The sequence below is a fragment of the Coregonus clupeaformis genome, chromosome 6 (assembly GCF_020615455.1).
Source record: "Coregonus clupeaformis isolate EN_2021a chromosome 6, ASM2061545v1, whole genome shotgun sequence".
NCBI lineage: Eukaryota > Metazoa > Chordata > Actinopteri > Salmoniformes > Salmonidae > Coregonus > Coregonus clupeaformis.
The window spans coordinates 45,967,340-45,986,891 of NC_059197.1; the positions used below are offsets into that span (position 1 = coordinate 45,967,340).

The window sequence follows — 19,552 nt, forward strand, 5'->3', positions numbered from 1 at the left end:
TGGCGTTTGCAACGCCAGGGTTGTGGGTTCGTTTCCCACGGGGGGCCAGTATAAAAAAATAAATAAAAATGTATTCACTAACTGTAAGTCGCTCTGGATAAGAGCGTCTGCTAAATGACTAAAATGTAAATGTTACTACATGATTCCATATGTGTTATTTCAGAGTTTTGATGTCTTCACTATTATTCTACAATGTACAAAATAGTAAAAATAAAGAAAAACCCTTGAATGAGTAGGTGTTCTAAAACTTTTGACCGGTAGTGTGTATATATATACAGTGGGGAGAACAAGTATTTGATACACTGCCGATTTTGCAGGTTTTCCTACTTACGAATCATGTAGAGGTCTGTAATTTTTATCATAGGTACACTTCAACTGTGAGAGACGGAATCTAAAACAAAAATCCAGAAAATCACATTGTATGATTTTTAAGTAATTAATTTGCATTTTATTGCATAACATAAGTATTTGATCACCTACCAACAAGTAAGAATTCCGTCTCTCACAGACCTGTTAGTTTTTCTTTAAGAAGCCCTCCTGTTCTCCACTCATTACCTGTATTAACTGGACCTGTTTGAACTCGTTATCTGTATAAAAGACACCTGTCCACACACTCAATCAAACAGACTCCAACCTCTCCACAATGGCCAAGACCAGAGAGCTGTGTAAGGACATCAGGGATACAATTGTAGACCTGCACAAGGCTGGGATGGGCTACAGGACAATAGGCAAGCAGATTGGTGAGAAGGCAACAACTGTTGGCACAATTATTAGAAAATGGAAGAAGTTCAAGATAACGGTCAATCACCCTCGGTCTGGGGCTCCATGCAAGATCTCACCTCGTGGGGCATCAATGATCATGAGGAAGGTGAGGGATCAGCCCAGAACTACACGGCAGGACCTGGTCAATGACCTGAAGAGAGCTGGGACCACAGTCTCAAAGAAAACCATTAGTAACACACTACGCCGTCATGGATTAAAATCCTGCAGCGCACGCAAGGTCCCCCTGCTCAAGCCAGCGCATGTCCAGGCCCGTCTGAAGTTTGCCAATGACCATCTGGATGATCCAGAGGAGGAATGGGAGAAGGTCATGTGGTCTGATGAGACAAAAATAGAGCTTTTTGGTCTAAACTCCACTCGCCGTGTTTGGAGGAAGAAGAAGGATGAGTACAACCCCAAGAACACCATCCCAACCGTGAAGCATGGAGGTGGAAACATCATTCTTTGGGGATGCTTTTCTGCAAAGGGGACAGGACGACTGCACCGTATTGAGGGGAAGATGGATGGGGCCATGTATCGCAAGATATTGGCCAACAACCTCCTTCCCTCAGTAAGAGCATTGAAGATGGGTCGTGGCTGGGTCTTCCAGCATGACAAAGACCCGAAACACACAGCCAGGGCAACAAAGGAGTGGCTCCGTAAGAAGCATCTCAAGGTCCTGGAGTGGCCTAGCCAGTCTCCAGACCTGAACCCAATAGAAAATCTTTGGAGGGAGCTGAAAGTCCGTATTGCCCAGCGACAGCCCCGAAACCTGAAGGATCTGGAGAAGGTCTGTATGGAGGAGTGGGCCAAAATCCCTGCTGCAGTGTGTGCAAACCTGGTCAAGACCTACAGGAAACGTATTAATTGCAAACAAAGGTTTCTGTACCAAATATTAAGTTCTGCTAATCTGATGTTTCAAACACTTACAGTGAGGGAAAAAAGTATTTGATCCCCTGCTGATTTTGTACGTTTGCCCACTGACAAAGAAATTGTCAGTCTATAATTTTAATGGTAGGTTTATTTGAACAGTGAGAGACATAATAACAACAAAAAAATCCAGAAAAACGCATGTAAAAAATGTTATAAATTGATCTGCATTTTAATGACGGAAATAAGTGTTTGACCCCCTCTCAATCAGAAAGATTTCTGGCTCCCAGGTGTCTTTTATACAGGTAACGAGCTGAGATTAGGAGCACACTCTTAAAGGGAGTGCTCCTAATATCAGTTTGTTAACTGTATAAAAGACACCTGTCCACAGAAGCAATCAATCAATCAGATTCCAAACTCTCCACCATGGCCAAGACCAAAGAGCTCTCCAATGATGTCAGGGACAAGATTGTAGACCTACACAAGGCTGGAATGGGCTACAAGACCATCGCCAAGCAGCTTGGTGAGAAGGTGACAACAGTTGGTGTGATTATTCGCAAATGGAAGAAACACAAAAGACCTGTCAATCTCCCTCGGCCAGGGGCTCCATGCAAGATCTCACCTCGTGGAGGTACAATGATCATGAGAACGGTGAGGAATCAGCCCAGAACTACATGGGAGGATCTTGTCAATGATCTCAAGGCAGCTGGGACCATAGTCACCAAGAAAGCAATTGGTAACACACTACGCCGTGAAGGACTGAAATCCTGCAGCCCCCGCAAGGTCCCCCTGCTCAAGAAAGCACATATACAGGCCCGTCTGAAGTTTGCCAATGAACATCTGAATGATTCAGAGGAGAACTGGGTGAAAGTGTTGTGGTCAGATGAGACCAAAATGGAGCTCTTTGGCATCAACTCAACTCGCCGTGTTTGGAGGAGGAGGAATGCTGCCTATGACCCCAAGAACACCATCCCCACCGTCAAACATGGAGGTGGAAACATTATGCTTTGGGGGTGTTTTTCTGCTAAGGAGACAGGACAACTTCACCGCATCAAAGGGACGATGGACAGGGCCATGTACTGTCAAATCTTGGGTGACAACCTCCTTCCCTCAGCAAGGGCATTGAAAATGGGTCGTGGATGGGTATTCCAGCTTGACAATGACCCAAAACACACGGCCAAGGCAACAAAGGAGTGGCTCAAGAAGAAGCACATTAAGGTCCTGGAGTGGCCTAGCCAGTCTCCAGACCTTAATCCCATAGAAAATCTGTGTAGGGAGCTGAAGGTTCGAGTTGCAAACGTCAGCCTCAAAACCTTAATGACTTGGAGAAGATCTGCAAAGAGGAGTGGGACAAAATCCCTCCTGAGATGTGTGCAAACCTGGTGGCCAACTACAAGAAAGGTCTGACCTCTGTGATTGCCAACAATGGTTTTGCCACAAAGTACTAAGTCATGTTTTGCAGAGGGGTCAAATACTTATTTCCCTCATTAAAATGCAAATCAAATTATAACATTTTTGACATGCGTTTTTCTGGATTTTTTTTTGTTATTCTGTCTCTCACTGTTCAAATAAATCTACCATTAACATTATAGACTGATCATGTCTTTGTCAGTGGGCAAACGTACAAAATCAGCAGGGGATCAAATACTTTTTTCCCTCACTGTATGTCATGCAATAAAATGCAAATGAATGACTTAAAAATCATACAATGTGATTTTCTGGATTTTTGTTTTAGATTCCGTCTCTCACAGTTGAAGTGTACCTATGAAAGAAATTACAGACCTCTACATGCTTTGTAAGTAGGAAAACCTGCAAAATCGGCAGTGTATCAAATACTTGTTCTCCCCACTGTACAGTTGAAGTCGGAAGTTTACATACACCTTAGCCAAATACATTTAAACTCAGTTTTTCATAATTCCTGACATTTAATCCTAGTAAAACTTCCCTGTCTTAGGTCAGTTAGGATCACCACTTTATTTTAAATATTTGAAATGTCAGAATAATAGCAGAGATAATGATTTATTTCTGTTTTTATTTCTTTCATCACGTTCCCAGTGGGTCAGAAGTTTACATACACTCAATTAGTATTTGGTAGTATTGCCTTTAAATTGTTTAACTTGGGTCAAACGTTTCAAGTAGCCTTCCACAAGCTTCCAAAATAAGTTGGGTGAATTTTGGCCCATTCCTCCTGACAGAGCTGGTGTAACTGAGTCAGGTTTGTAGGCCTCCTTGCTCGCACACGCTTTTTCAGTTCTGCCCACAAATGTTCTATAGGATTGAGGTCAGGGCTTTGTGATGGCCACTCCAATATCTTGACTTTATTGTCCTTAAGCCATTTTGCCACAACTTTGGAAGTATGCTTGGGGTCATTGTCCATTTGGAAGACCCATTTGCGACCAAGCTTTAACTTCCTGACTGATGTCTTGAGATGTTGCTTCAATATAGCCACATAATTTTCCTTCCTCATGATGCCATCTATTTTGTGAAGTGCACCAGTCCCTCCTGCAGAAAAGCACCCCCACAGCATAATGCTGCCACCCCCGTGATTCACGGTTGGGATGGTGTTCTTCGGCTTGCAAGGACCCCCTTTTTCCTCCAAACATAACGATGGTCATTATGGCCAAACAGTTATATTTTTGTTTCATCAGACCAGAGGACAATTCTCCAAAAAGTACGATCTTTGTCCCCATGTGCAGTTGCAAACCGTAGTCTGGCTTTTTTATGGTGGTTTTGGAGCAGTGGCTTCTTCCTTGCTGAGCGGCCTTTCAGGTTATGTCGATATAGGACTCGTTTTACTGTGGCTATAGATACTTTTGTCCCTGTTTCCTCCAGCATCTTCACAAGGTCCTTTGCTGTTGTTCTGGGATTGATTTGCACCAAAGTACGTTCATCTCTAGGAGACAGAATGCGTCTCCTTCCTGAGCCGTGTGACGGCTGCGTGCTCCCATGGTGTTTATACTTGCATACTATTGTTTGTACAGATGAAAGTGGTACCGTCAGGCATTTGGAAATTGCTCCCAACAGTGGTCCTCTGTAGCTCAGCTGGTAGAGCACGGCGCTTGTAACGCCAAGGTCGTGGGTTCGATCCCCGGGACCACCCATACACAAAAGAAAATGTATGCACGCATGACTGTAAGTCGCTTTGGATAAAAGTGTCTGCTAAATGGCATATTATATGAACCAGACTTGTGGAGGTCTACAATTTCTTGGCTGATTTTCCCATGATGTCAAGCAAAGAGGCACTGAGTTTGAAGGTAGGCCTTGAAATACATCCACAGGTACACCTCCAATTGACTCAAATTATGTCAATTAGCCTATCAGAAGCTTCTAAAGCCATGACATCATTTTTTGGAATTTTCCAAGCTGTTTAAAGGCACAGTCAACTTAGTGTATGTAAACTTCTGACCCACTGGAATTGTGATACAGTGAATTATAAGTGAAATAATCTGTCTGTAAACAATTGTTGGAAAAATTACTTGTGTCATGCACAAAGTAGATGTCCTAACCTACTTGCCAAAACTATAGTTTGTTAACAAGAAATTTGTGGAGTGGTTGAAAAACGAGTTTTAATGACTCCAACCTAAGTGTATGTAAACTTCCGACTTCAACTGTATATATACACACTACCGGTCAAAAGTTTTAGAACACCTACTTATTCAAGGGTTTTCACTTTATTTTTACTATTTTCTACATTGTAGAATAATAGGGAAGACATCAAAACTATGAAATAACACATATGGAATCATGTAGTAACCAAAGAATTGTTAAACAAATCAAAATATATTTTATATTTGAGATTCTTCAAATAGCCACCCTTTGCCTTGATGACAGCTTTTCACACTCTTGGCATTCTCTCAACCAGAATAATGTGGTAGTCACCTGGAATGCATTTCAATTAACAGGTGTGCCTTCTTAAAAGTTAATTTGTGGAATTTATTTCCTCCTTAGTGCATTTGAGCCAATCAGTTGTGTTGTGACAAGGTAGGGGTGGTATACAGATGATAGATGATGGCCTCCTGAGTGGTGCAGTGGTCTAAGGCACTGCATCACAGTGCTAGCTGTGCCACTAGAGATCCTGATACGAATCCAGGCTTTGTCGTAGCCGGCCGCGACCGGGAGACCCATGGGGCGGCGCACAATTGGAATACTTTAGCAATAAATGAACACATTTGAGGACCAAAATGTTTTATGATTATTTAGCATGATCCTTTCACATAAAAGGAGAAAAAAGGAAAGGGGTAGAACAGGCCAATATAAACCATTACTAATTGGCTCATTAAAAAAGAGTAGATACGGAGTTCGTGCTTGTACAATGTGTATTCTTCTAAACCCTTCCAGCTTCGTTCAGAAATGTAAATTTGGGGATTTGTGTACGTTGGTGTATTTAGAGCTTTTCTCAGAAGTTGAACTGGTGTTCAAGGAAATGGAAATCGATCGCTAGGCTAATTGACTTCAATACACAGGAAGAGAAAGTGTGAAACCAGCTTTTGAAGTTGCTAGGCTTTTTCCTGCATAAGATAATAGTTAGGCTATAGTTTACTTTTCGTTCATCCTAATCGCCCCGAAAAAATATATACATATATTGTAATTAATTGAGAGAGAATTTGCGAATTAGTTTTTATAGGCCCAACTCAACAAATCAATTTGTTGAGTTGGGCCTATAAAAAAAATATATATATATATATTGCACATGATAACGTCTGTCATCAATATTGATCAATTCGATTAAGCATAATTTGGCAATTAATTTTTAGTAGGCATGTGACAAATGACAGGACAGCAAATGGGGTGCTGAAGAACAAATATTACTCTCGCAGTGAATGGGCTATGAGACAGTAGGCCTATGTAGATTGACTCTGCTTTGTGCATTCAACAAGCGCTGCCTGCCCTGCGCTCCAATCTCCACGGGGTTCCTCTTTGCAGTCGATTGCCCCGGGACGAGATCTGACAGTCTGACACAGGGAGTGTCAGACAACAGCGACAGCGGAAACAGCGGGTTTATACACCATTGCCGCTTTCATCTGTTTCTTGTCAATTCGTGGCAAGGTCACCATCTGCAATTCAGGATTTGAGAGGTGGGTACTGGGCTCCACTATAGGCCTGTAACACCTGAACGTGCCCAGATTAATTTGGGGTGGACCGTGGGCGTTATGGGATTGAGAGGGTGTTCCCGCTATAAGAGGGCACCGCTACCCAGCGCTGAGCGCATCATTTACGCATCACCAGACCAAGCTGTAGAGGTACATGGAATTCTATCTCTCTTCATCAATCAAGAATTCACTGCACACAGACTGACTTGCCATAAAGAAATGGATTTTACTGCACTTTTTGGAGACCAAGATCAATGTAAAGGTAGGCTATGTAAATAATTTTCAAATGTTCCGGTTGTAGGCCTATGCGTAAAAGCTTACCATCAAAGTAAAAAAAATATGTTACAATTGTGACAGTTATATTTTAGAGCACAAAGAAACAAACAAAAACATAAAGTTATAATATATAGAAAGATATCCATTGATTTAAACAGAAATGCAGATGAAAACGAAACGAAAACATACGGTACACTTCGTTTAATAATTCCTCAATTGTCTTTAATAATTTTCTAACGCTATACCGGTATTTTAGGCTACTTAAATAATAATCTATGAATCATAGATTAGCCAAATTTTAATTTCTCAAAATTGTTGTTTTTGTTGTTGTTTAGACGTGAGGAATGACAATGGACTTTCATCACCCGAACCTGAGAGAAGCGGGTTTACAGAGGGCCAAAGGAAACGCAAAAGAACCATCTTCAGCCGCGCCCAATTGTCTGAGTTAGAACAAGCTTTCGCTCTGACGCCGTACCCAGACATCACTCTCCGTGAACGCTTGGCCGCACATACGCATCTACCTGAAAGCAAGATACAGGTTTGTGAAGTGATAATAACTAAAAGTTAGTTATTTACACTTTCTGTATATATATATATATATATATATATATATATATATATATATATATTTTGCATTTAGGCTACAACAACATATTTACCTGACTCTACTCATTTTTCACAGGTGTGGTTCCAAAACAGACGGGCAAGAAGTATCAAGAGTGGAAGACTCACCAAATCAACTAAGACTACTTTTGGAAGAGGTGCAACATGCCAACCTCGCCCAATGGTCCCCTCCCCTGGTCCCTCCTTCACCCCAACCACAATGGGGGAGATGTTCCGACCAGACCAGATTCAGTGTGATGATGGTCAGCAGTTCTACTCTGACTGGATCCGTCTCTACAGCAACCCTGTGTCTCATCAGCCTACACCGGTCTCCCCAAACCTGGCAGAATCCCTACTGTGGGAGGAAGACCGCCGATCTCACCTGGGATCTCTTGCTACTACCACTGCACCCATTGGAAGGCAAGCACACTCCTCACGGCCATTCCGGGATGGGTTCAACCAGCCCTGTGTGGGGACCTCAGGGTATAGGAACTTTAATCCACAGACTCTAGCTGAGTCACAGGCCAGATATGGTCATCAAACCTCAGTGGACCAGGTTGTCCCTTCCCATCCACAGCAGATGTACTGGGATGTGACTCAAGGACAGGGTCATCATACTCAGGTGGGCCCCCAGACCTCAATCGGATACATTTCGGACCTGATCTATAATGCTGCTATTGTCACCAACTTCCTGGAGTTCTAATGTCCTGCCCCTGCTTACCTATAGCCTGGTGGTCCCAGCTCTGGTGGTGCTGTCTTGCCAGGAGGCAAGACAGCACAAACCGATGTGGGATCACTAGGCTATAACACTTGCCCAATACAGTGTATTCTGAAAGTATTCACACCCCTTGACTTTTTCCACATTTTGTTGTGTTACAGCCTGAATTCAAAATTTATTAAATATTTTAAAAAATCACACCCATCTACACACAATACCCCATAATGACAAAGTGAAAACATGCGTTTAGACATTTCAGCAATTTTATTGAAAATGAAATACAGAAATATACATTTACATAAGTATTCACACCCCTGAGTCAATATACTGTATGTTAGACTCACCTTTGGCAGGGATTACAGCTGTGAGTCTTTCTGGGTAAGTCTCTATGAGTTTTGCACACCTGGACTGTACAATATTTGCACATTATTCTTTTAAGAATTATTCAAGCTCTGTTAAGTTGGTTGTTGATCATTGCTAGACAGCCATTTTCAAGTCTTGCCATATATCTTCAAGATGATTTCAGTCAGAACTGTAACTAGGCCACTCAGGAACATTCATTGTCATCTTGGTAAGCAACTCCAGTGTACATTTGGCCTTCTCCTGCTGAAAGGCGAATTTGTCTCCCAGGTCTGTTGGAAAGCAGACTGAACCAGATTTTCCTTTAGGATTTTGCCTGTGCATAGCTCTATTCTGTTTATTTTTATCCTAAAAAACTCCCTAGTCCTGACAAGCATACCCATAACATGATGAAGCCACCACCATGCTTCAAAATATGAAGAGTGGAACTCAGTGATGTGTTGTGTTGGATTTGCCCCAAACATAACGCTTTGTATTCAGGACATAAAGTAAATTTCTTTGCCACATCTTTTGCAGTTTTACTTTAGTGCCTTATTGCAAACAAATGCATGTTTTGGAATATTTGTATTATGTACTGGCTTCTTTCTTTTCACTCTGTCATTTAGGTTAGTATTGTGGACTAACTACAATGTTGTTGATCCATCATCGGTTTTCTCCTATCACAGCCATTAAACTCTGGAACTGTTTTAAAGTCACCATTGGCCTCGTGGTGAAATCCCAGAGCAGTTTCCATCCTCTCCAGCAACTGAGTTAGGAAGGACGCTTGTATCTTTGTAGTGACTGGGTCTATTGATACACCATCCAAAGTGTAATTAATAATATCAATAGGTGCCCTTCTTTTCAAGGGATTGGAAAACCTCCCTGGTCTGTGTTTGAAATTCACTGCTCGACTGAGTGACCTTACAGATAATTGTATGTGTGGGGTACAGAGATGAGGTAGTCATTCAAAAATCATGTTAAACACTATTATTGCACACATAGTGAGTCCATGCAATTTATGTGACTTGTTAAGTCTCCTGTAGCTCAGTTGGTAGAGCATGGCGCTTGCAACGCCAGAGTTGTGGGTTCGTTTCCCACGGGGGGGGCCAGCATGAAAAATTTATGCACTCACTAACTGTAAATCTGCTAAATGACGAAAATGTTAAGTACATTTTTACTCCTGAACTCATTTAGGCTTGCCATAACAAAGAGGTTAAATACTTATTAACTCAAGACATTTCAGCTTTTCATTTTTAATTAATTTGTACACATTTCTAAAAATATAACTCCACTTTGACATTATGGGGTATTGTGTGTAGGCCAATGACACATCTCAATTTAATCAATTTTAAATTCAGGCTGTAACACAACAAAATGTGGAAAAGGTCAAGGGGTGTGAATACTTTCTGAAGGCACTGTATGCGTGTTGTCTGTCTCTCCACATTGGCAGAAATCTGTCCAATTGTAACATTTTCTTTGTTTTTATTTTGTTGTTAAATGTGTGGATCTTATATCTTGTGTCTTTCATTAGCTTGTGAATAATCATAATATGTATGTTTACTTCATCCAAAGAGGAATAAATTGATTTATTTCACCATTGTAATGATTGATTAGAAGTTTAATATGACCTTTTTAAAACAGTAAAATAATAATATATGGTTACAGAGATGGGGTTACCTATAGGAGAGCCCTCTCATAGTTTTATTTTGTAAGGTCTTTGATGGTCAAGCAGCTTTCTGCTATGATTATAAGAGGACCAATATGCATAACGTGCTGTAACGTTACATAGTTGTTTACTGAGGTATTTGTATTCTTCCTGACATAGAATCAGCTCTCATAGATCCATTTGGTCTGTTCTTCATTCTAGGTGGATTTGATTCAACATTTCATGTTTCCGGTAGTATTATCTTTCAAAATATCCTGATTAAAATGATTCCTTGTGGAAAGATACCACGATATAAATAATTATTTCCCAAAGATTTCTTTTTCCCCCCCATAAGTATGGGGTGGACAGAGGAAAAAATTAATAATAAGAAATAAATTAAAACTGAAGCTCAGGGTCTATCAGCTTACCAGCTCTTTAATTCTAGCTGGGTTTAAGGTCTCCATTGAAGTATTACATGTGAGTAATACAGTAAAGATATGACAAGAGCACTATGACAGTTCACCCCGGCCTGCTGGACAGTGATCTCTGCATATCATAATCATCTTTAATACCAAATAATCTTTCAATAAACCCTTAATCCGGGTGTCAAATCTCAGATCTTTGAGAGATACTTTTTTGTATTCCAGATGTAGTTACATCCTTTAATCTTTCAACTGATATGAAAGGACAGGACTGAAAGGAAATTGTCCACAGATACAGTATAGGTGGGGGAAAAGTCATAACACAAGCCAGATATCGTATTAAAATTGTTTTGAATCATGAAAAGAGATATGTGTTGTCATAGAAGGGATTTAAGTACGATACAGCTCTCAGGGTAACTGTAATTGGTTGTTTGTTTCTGGCCTGTAAAATCCATCTTGCTCTCTAATTCACCTCAAAACAGATTAGTGCCCATCGGCAATTGAAGACAATACTGTTTGCCACATCTGGCAGCAGGTAAGCTATATGCTAGAACAGAGTTTCCCAAACTCGGTCCTGGGGCCTCCCCTGGGTGCACGTTTTGGTTTTTGCCATAGCACAGCTGTTGAATCAGCTGTGTAGTGTTAGGGCAAAAACCAAAAAGTTCACCCAGGGGGCCCCACAGGACTGAGTTTGGGAAACCCTGTGCTAGAGAGCTGGCTGGAGTAATAACTTCACTAGTTACTGTATAGTCATAAACAACCATATTCTCCAAAGACAGTGCCTGGGAGTTTTTCTAGCCCAAGTATAGGTCAATTGTACTCACTCTGATGTGAGACAATTGTCACTCAAAGTTTACTGTAAATGGACAGGTACAATAAACAAAAACAACAATCTATTTTATTTCCAATAGAACATGGAATATCCCTAATATTACCAGGGCTAAAAAGCTCAATGTAAGGGTAGAGAGGGATTTATCAAGAATTGTTATGAAGCAGCTCAAGGCTTCAATCCTAACCATAGAGGGGGTATGTTTGTTTGTGTGTGTATATACAGTACCAGTCAAAAGTTTGGACATACCTACTCATTCAAGGGTTTTTCTTTATTTTTACATTGTAGAATAATAGTGAAGACATCAAAACTATCAAATAACACAAGTGTGCAAAGCTGTCATCAAGGCAAAGGGTGGCTATTTGAAGAATATCAAATATATTTTGATTCGTTTAACACTTTTTTGGTTACTACATGATTCCATATGTGTTATATCATAGTTTTGATGTCTTCACTATTATTCTACAATGTAGAAAATAGTAAAACAATTAAGAAAAACCCTTGAACGAGTAGGTGTGTCCAAACCGTGGACTGGTTCTGTATATACAATAGATATATATTTTTTTACATTGAACCAAACTGCTCTCAGAGTATGTAATTACATGGGCGCAAATTTTATTGAATAGACAAACAATACTGACTACACAGACAGGCCCTATAAAAGCAAAATGGATGTAAATAAATAGCTAAATATCCCAACTTGTTTAGTGCACATCAGTAAATAAATGAGTTGGGAAACATGGAGTCAACATCCTCATAATAGAGAAGCGATGGTAAAGCACAAACAAGTTTTACATCTGGGTCACATTCAAATCTTCACACTAATCTGTTTTCAATTTATGAACAACGTGGGACAATTCCTATCACTAGTTTTGTGGTTATGTCAAAGCAGTACATTAACTTCCACTCAGGTAGCCTAGCGGTTAAGAGGTTGGGCCAGTATCCGAAAGGTTGCTCGTTCGAATCCCCAAACTGACCAGGTGAAAAATCTGTTGATGTGCCCTTAACCCTAATTGCTCATGTAAGTCGCTCTGGATAAGACTCAAAAAAGCTAAATGACTCAAATGTAATGTAAATGTAACCCCTTTGATTTCCTTTTTTAAGTCCACTGGTGGGTCAGGTAAGGGCATAGTTCTCCAGGAATGTGTTTTGTTGATAAGAACACAGACCGGTGCTATGGTTCTCCTAGCTCTCCCTCCATGGTCCTTACTAGAACATACAGCTCTGCCAGGCCGACTACGGACGCAGCAATCACTGCAGATATCACCCTCTGAAACACACAAGCAAACATGTCAACAAAGATACTGATTCTTAAACAGGGTTAAAGGGTTTTGAAATGTAGCTTTCTTCGTGATTACATTTTCAAACAATATTTTTGTCATATTACAACACAATGCAGTACTAGTTTAATCATCGCTTATCATGCAATCGAGGTTTAAGTGACACGATTAATCTCGTCAGGCAATAGGGGATTATGCTTTCCCAGCTTGTACGAGTGAGGGATCTTTGTATGGATTCTTACCGACGTTGTCTCTGTGAAGAGGTATTGGCTGCCGAGATAGGAGCAAGCGAACGTCGCCACCACTGTCACTAGGAAGTTTAAGACTGTCACAACAGCAGCTTTGGCTGAGCGCACTAGAGACAGACCACACACACACGTCAACATTAGAGGAGGATGGGTTGAGGAAAAGGTAGATGAAGAGGACAGTAAGAATCTTAGAGACAGATTGCATGCAAATGTTTGTAACCCATACCAACCTTCTCTCCCAAAGTCTGCCAGTGTTTCACGACGATTAATTTGCTGGGGGGCAGAGAAGAACTCGTATGAATCAACAACACAACCCCAAACCCAAATATGTCAATCCAATACATACAGTAGGCTACATGCTGAGTGTGCACTGTGCAATTCACCTGAGTGTTTACATTCCGTGTGATCCTGTTGTATTCTTCATTGGCCAACTTGGCTTTGATTCGTTCCAGACGAGCCACAAGCACAGGGTTCTGTCACAAACAGGGTGTAACACTTTAGTGTGGTCCTCATGATGGAGATCAAATTAAGTGACTGAAGGAATAACCATACACCGAGATCTCACTTACTCTGGGGGGTGTTTCAACCTTAGGCAGGTGCAATGAGCTGTCCTCCAACAACTCATTAAGGTAGAAGGGTTGACCTGAGAGGAAGGAAAAGCACACATAGGCTAGTACTTAATTCGTGAAATGTAAGACCTGTGTAGCTATATGTAATATAACTGTATTTATAAATACCATTGTCTTGCAGACATTTATGAAGTTTTCTTGCAGTTCTGAAGGACAGAGTTGATGGTTGTTCCTGTTGAAGAATATCCTCCAATTCTTTCTGTAGTTCTGTTGGAACTGAAGCCTCATCCTTCTCCAACAAGTCTCTTACCCTCTCTCGAAATGTGTTTCCAATCACAAATGACGACGCCATTCTCTTTAGCTAACGTTAACTGTCAAACTTATGTAGTTAGCTACAATGAACTGTGCTAACAAGTGGCTGGATTAGCTAGTTGTTATTCTCCCGTACTGGCTGGTAGAGCAGAGTTAGCCTGCTGATCTAGCTAGCTACAAGAAGAGAAGGCTCTGGCTACAAGGATAACTAGCAGCTAACGGCGTTAGCTAGCAAACCTACGACCAGAAGGAAACGTTGACAGTTTATACAGATGATCCATTCCCAATTCTTCACAAATTGATACATTTAGTATTCATCTAATCATCGTATTAACTACCCATTTTAAGTTGTCCGGTAATGATGAGAGTTTAGTTAATTTTACTAACTAGAAGTAACGACAGCCGAGAGAGGAAGCAGCCAGAGTTGTCTGAAGCATCTATGTTTACCTTGTGACAGGATCTGACGTAGGTAGCTATGTCCACTCAAAAATAAATACCAAGAATACTGTACTTTCAAACATAGTTCATAGTATACAGTATTTGTATACATGTAGGGGAAATTATTATCGTGTTGATTTTTGTGCAAGTATTGTTTTCAAATATAGTTATTATTTCAATTGATTGTGGTTAATGTCAGGGGAAATAAAATAATGATATAGCTAGTTCAATGACAATGCTTTGAAATGAATGCATAATAATTAAAGCCCCCATGTAAATCACTGTGTGTGTTATTTAAATATATATATAACTACAAAATATATTTTTCATAACTTATTTCCTTGAGCCTCCTTGGGCCACTGAAATGCTCAGTACAACTGTGTGGGCATGGGGATACAAATGTTAATACGTTTGCATATACAGCCCTGATTGGCTGATATAATCATCTAGAGACCACCCCCTTACCCCTTCAAAAAACAAAAAACAAAGACACATGGTATTCAACTTGTCAGTTGGAGCTGGAGTTGGACCCTGAAAGCAACAAACTTCCACAGGTGTGTGCGCGCGCTACTTTGTTGTGTCATCAAAACAAAAGGCATACATCACACATCGCATTTCCACTGCTCCCGAGTCCAATGGCAGCGAGCTTTACACAACTCCAGCCGACGCTTTGCATTGGCTGGAGTTTCATAGTCATAGAATCTACTATCATAAGGTTAGGCAATACAAAGACAAACTACCTGAAGTGCTGCTTGTTCATCCTCGTTGATTCACTGGTGTAGGAGAGGGAGGTTATTTTTATGCTGAAAGACAAATTCCAGAAAAATAGGTTAGAGTTAAAGATGTATTGATCATCTCCTATAGCTAGTTATTGCCTGTTGACTGCTGCAACTGTACTTCAATCGAGTACAGGCTTAACTGAATGAACTACAGAGACAGAATACAATATGGAAAAGTCTTAATGGGAAATGGCCACGTCTCCGATGAATGCTGATGACAGATGCTGGTAACCCTTTGCTGGGATGGGAAACAGAGTGAACAGCTTGATGAAGTTAAACGAGCATTCAGACCAGCCTTCCTGATTGAACTTTCGTAAACTACATTAAAATTCACCAGCTAAAAAACAAGTCACAGAGGTTGCCTGCCCAATACTTAACCTGCTTCCAGCCAAACTAAGCACTGGCAATGCAGACACAACAAGATAAATTGCTAGATAAAAAACAACAACATTTAACTTCATAATTACCAGCTAGCTGGATGTGAGTTGACTCACTGAGTATCATACATCATGAATACGGAGTTAAGCGTAACTATGCGTTCAAACAGGGCTGCAATGAAAACGAATGGGCATACAACTAATGTGTTAGCATCAAGCTTTGATTGACATGGCAATGGACAAATTATATTTGAGAAAAGCTGAAAAAACGGACCCCTTCTGGCGCAAACTTGATTTTGTTCCGTGTTACGAAGTATTGTACGTAGTTTAATATTCAAACAACGACCTAGCTATACCTTCTGTGCAGCCAATTTAGCTAGCTACAGTAATAATAGCCAGTTTGCAGTGGTGGAAAAAGTACCCAATTGTTATACTTGAGTAAAAGTAAAAATACCTTAATAGAAAATTACTCAAGTAAAAGTGAAAGTCACCTAGCAAAATACTACTTGATTAAAAGTCTAAAAGTATTTGGTTTTAAATATACTTAAGTTTCAAAAGTAAATGTAATTGTTAAAATATACTTAAGTATCAAAAGTAAAAGTATAAATCATTTCACATTCCTTATATTAAGCAAACCAGACGGCACAATTTTTTTGTAATACATTTTTTACAGATAGCCAGGGGCACAATCCAACACTCAGACATAATTTACAAACAAAGCATTTGTGTTTAGTGAGTCCGCCAGATCAGAGGCAGTAGGGATGACCAGGGATGTTCTCTTGATAAGTGTGAATTGGACCATTTTCCTGTCCTTCTTAGCATTCGAAATGTAACGAGTACTTTTGTGTATCAGGAAAAATGTATGGAGTAAAAAGTATATTATTTTCTTTAGGAATGTAGTGGAGTAAAAGTAAAAGTTGTCAAAAATATACTACTTAAGTAGTACTTTAAAGTATTTTTACTTAAGTACTTTACACCACTGCCAGTTTGTCCCACTGACGTATGTGTTTCGATTAGCATTCAAACCACATTTAATATTTTCCTCATTGATCATGAAAAACAGACAATAATGACAAAGATGATGGTAGCAAACGCATGAGCAATCAACATTAATCCAGCTAACATAAGGCTAACTAGCTAGTATGCAGGGTTGTCACTAGTTACCACAGCCACAAAGTCATAAACCCCGCCGATTTCTACAAATTATATTATTAGAATGTGATTTTGAATCTAACCTTAACCCTAACCACACTGCTAACCTTATGCCTAAACTTAACCTTAAATTAATTTTAAGTTTTCATGAATAGCCAATTTTGACTTTGTGTTTGTGCTATCTAGTGGAAACCAGTATAGTATGCAGCTGCCTGTCAGTATGCAGCTGGCTAGCTAACAACATAACTGCCTCTCCTCCACCTGTGAATCAACGAGGGTGAACAACAAGTTTCAAGTTTTAATGTTACGTGTACAAGTACAGTGAAATGCCTTTCTTGCAAGTTCAAACCCAACAATGCCGTATTCTATATCAATGTAGTACTAAAAATAGCATAAGGTAGAACAGAAACACAAGAAATAAAAAGAAGAAATAAGATGAACACGAGAAAGTTAGAAGCTATGATACAGGGTCAGTTCCAATACCACATTTACAATGTGCAGGGATACTGGAGTTCCTTGGCGTACACATCACTAACAAACTTAAATGGTCCACCCACGCAGACAGTGTGGTGAAGAAGGCGCAACAGAGCCTCTTCAACCTCAGGAGGCTGAATAAATTTGGCTTGGCACCTAAAACCCTCACAAACTTTTACAGATGCACAATTGAGAGCATCCTGTCGGGCTGTATCACCGCCTGGTACGGCAACTGCACCGCCCGCAACCGCAGGGCTCTCCACAGGGTGGTGTGGTCTGCCGAACGCATTACCGGGGGCAAACTACCCGCCCTCCAGGACACCTACAGCACCCGATGTCACAGGAAGGCCAAAAAGATAATCAAGGACATCAACCACCCGAGCCACTGCCTGTTCACCCCGCTATCATCCAGAAGGCAAGGTCAGTACAGGTGCATCAAAGCTGGGACAGAGAGAATGAAAAACAAGCACACTAGAGGCTGCTGCTGCCTATTGAAATCACTGGCCACTTTAAGAAATGGAACACTAGTCACTTTAATAATGTTTACATATCTTGCATTACTCATCTCATATGTATATACTGTATTCTATAATATTCTACTGTATCTTAGTCCATGCCGCTCTGTCATTGCTTGTCCGTATATGTATATATTCTTAAATTCCATTCCTTACTTAGATTTGTGTGTATTGGGTATATGTTGTGAAATTGTTAGATGTTACTTGTTAGATATTACTGCACTGTCGGAGCTAGAAGCACAAGCATTTCGCTACACCCGCAATAACATCTGCTAAAAACGTGTATTTGACAAATAAAATTTGATTTGATTTGAGTGATAGAGGTAGATACAGTGCATTCGGAAAGTATTCAGACCCCTTGACTTTTTCCAATAAAATTGAAGTTACAGCCTTATTCTAAAATGGATTCAATAGTTTTTCCCCTCATCAATCTACACACAATACCCAATAATGACAAAGCAAAAACAGGCTTTTTGAAATTTTTGCAAATGTATTAAAAATAAAAAACGTAAATATCACATTTACGTAAGTATTCAGACCCTTTACTCAGTACTTTGTTGAGGCACCTTTGGCAGCGATTACAGCCTCGAGTCTTCTTGGATATGACGCTACAAGCTTTGCACACCTGGTTCTCCCATTCTTCTCTGCAGATCCTCTCAAGCTCTGTCAGGTTGTATGGGGAGCGTCGCTGCACAGCTATTTCCAGGTCTCTCCAGAGATGTTCAATCGGCTTCAAGTCCAGGCTCTGGCTGGGCCAGTCAAGTCTTAGAGTCGTTGTCCTGTTGGAAGGTGAACCTTCGCTCCAGTCTGAAATTTCCCTAGATCCTGACTAGTCTCCCAGTCCCTGCCGCTGAAAAACATCCCCACAGCATGATGCTGCCACCACCATGCTTCACCGTAGGCATGGTGCCAGGTTTCCTCCAGACGTGACACTTGGCATTCAGGCCAAAGAGTTCAATCTTGGTTTCATCAGACCAGAGAATCTTGTTTCTCATGGTCTGAGAGTCCTTTAGGTGCCTTTTGGCAAACTCCAAGTCGGCGGTCAGGATCTGAGGAGTGACTTCCGTCTGGCCACTCTACCATAAAGGCCTGATTGGTGGAGTTCTGCAGAGATGGTTGTCCTTCTGGAAGGTTCTCCCATCTCCACAGAGGAACTCTGGAGCTCTGTCAGAGTGACCATCGGGTTCTTGGTCACCTCCCTGACCAAGGCCCTTCCCCCCGATTGCTCAGTTTGGCCGGGCGGCCAGGTCTAGGAAGAGTCTTTGTGGTTCCAAACATCTTCCATTTAAGAATGATGGAGGCAACTGTGTTCTTGGGGACCTTCAATGCTGCAGAAAGTTTTTGGTACCCTTCCCCAGGTCTGTGCCTCGACACAATCCTGTCTTGGAGTTCTACGGACAATTCCGTCGACCTCATGGCTTGTTTTTTTGCTCTGACGTGCACTGTCAACTGTGGGACCTTATATAGACAGGTGTGTGCCTTTCCAAATCATGTCCAATCAATTGAATTTACCACAGGTGAACTCCAATCAAGTTGTAGAAACATCTCAAGGAAGACTGAAACAGGATGCACCTGAGCTCAATTTCGAGTCTCATAGCAAAGGGTCTGAATACTTATGTAAATAAGGTATTTCTGTTTTTAAGTTTTTGTAAATTTGCAAAATTTTCTACTAACCTGTTTTCATTTAGTCAATATTGGGTATTGTGTGTGTAGATTGATGAGGAAAATATATAATTTAATCAATTTTAGAATAAGGCTGTAACGTAACCAATTGTGGAAAAAGTTAAGTCTGAATACTTTCCGAATGCACTGTATGTATAGGAGTAACGTGACTAGGCATCATGATAAACAGTAGCA

The 19,552-nt window shown here is 40.6% G+C and overlaps 2 protein-coding genes across 2 annotated transcripts; one reads left to right on the top strand and one right to left on the bottom strand.

Annotated features, from left to right (window-relative positions):
- The first annotated feature begins 6,770 nt into the window (after window positions 1-6,770).
- sebox (SEBOX homeobox) lies at window positions 6,771-8,434 on the top strand. Its single transcript, XM_041878818.1, has 3 exons — window positions 6,771-6,981; window positions 7,331-7,533; window positions 7,678-8,434. The coding sequence occupies exons 1-3, from the start codon at window positions 6,780-6,782 to the stop codon at window positions 8,299-8,301; spliced, it is 1,029 nt and encodes a 342-aa protein (XP_041734752.1). The 5' UTR covers window positions 6,771-6,779; the 3' UTR covers window positions 8,302-8,434.
- A 3,710-nt stretch (window positions 8,435-12,144) lies between these two features.
- LOC121568263 (transmembrane protein 199) lies at window positions 12,145-15,732 on the bottom strand. Its single transcript, XM_041878819.1, has 7 exons — window positions 15,645-15,732; window positions 13,817-15,201; window positions 13,649-13,722; window positions 13,463-13,552; window positions 13,310-13,352; window positions 13,074-13,186; window positions 12,145-12,821 (listed from the first exon to the last, which is right to left on the bottom strand). The coding sequence occupies exons 2-7, from the start codon at window positions 13,998-14,000 to the stop codon at window positions 12,726-12,728; spliced, it is 600 nt and encodes a 199-aa protein (XP_041734753.1). The 5' UTR covers window positions 14,001-15,201; window positions 15,645-15,732; the 3' UTR covers window positions 12,145-12,725.
- Window positions 15,733-19,552: the final 3,820 nt, after the last annotated feature.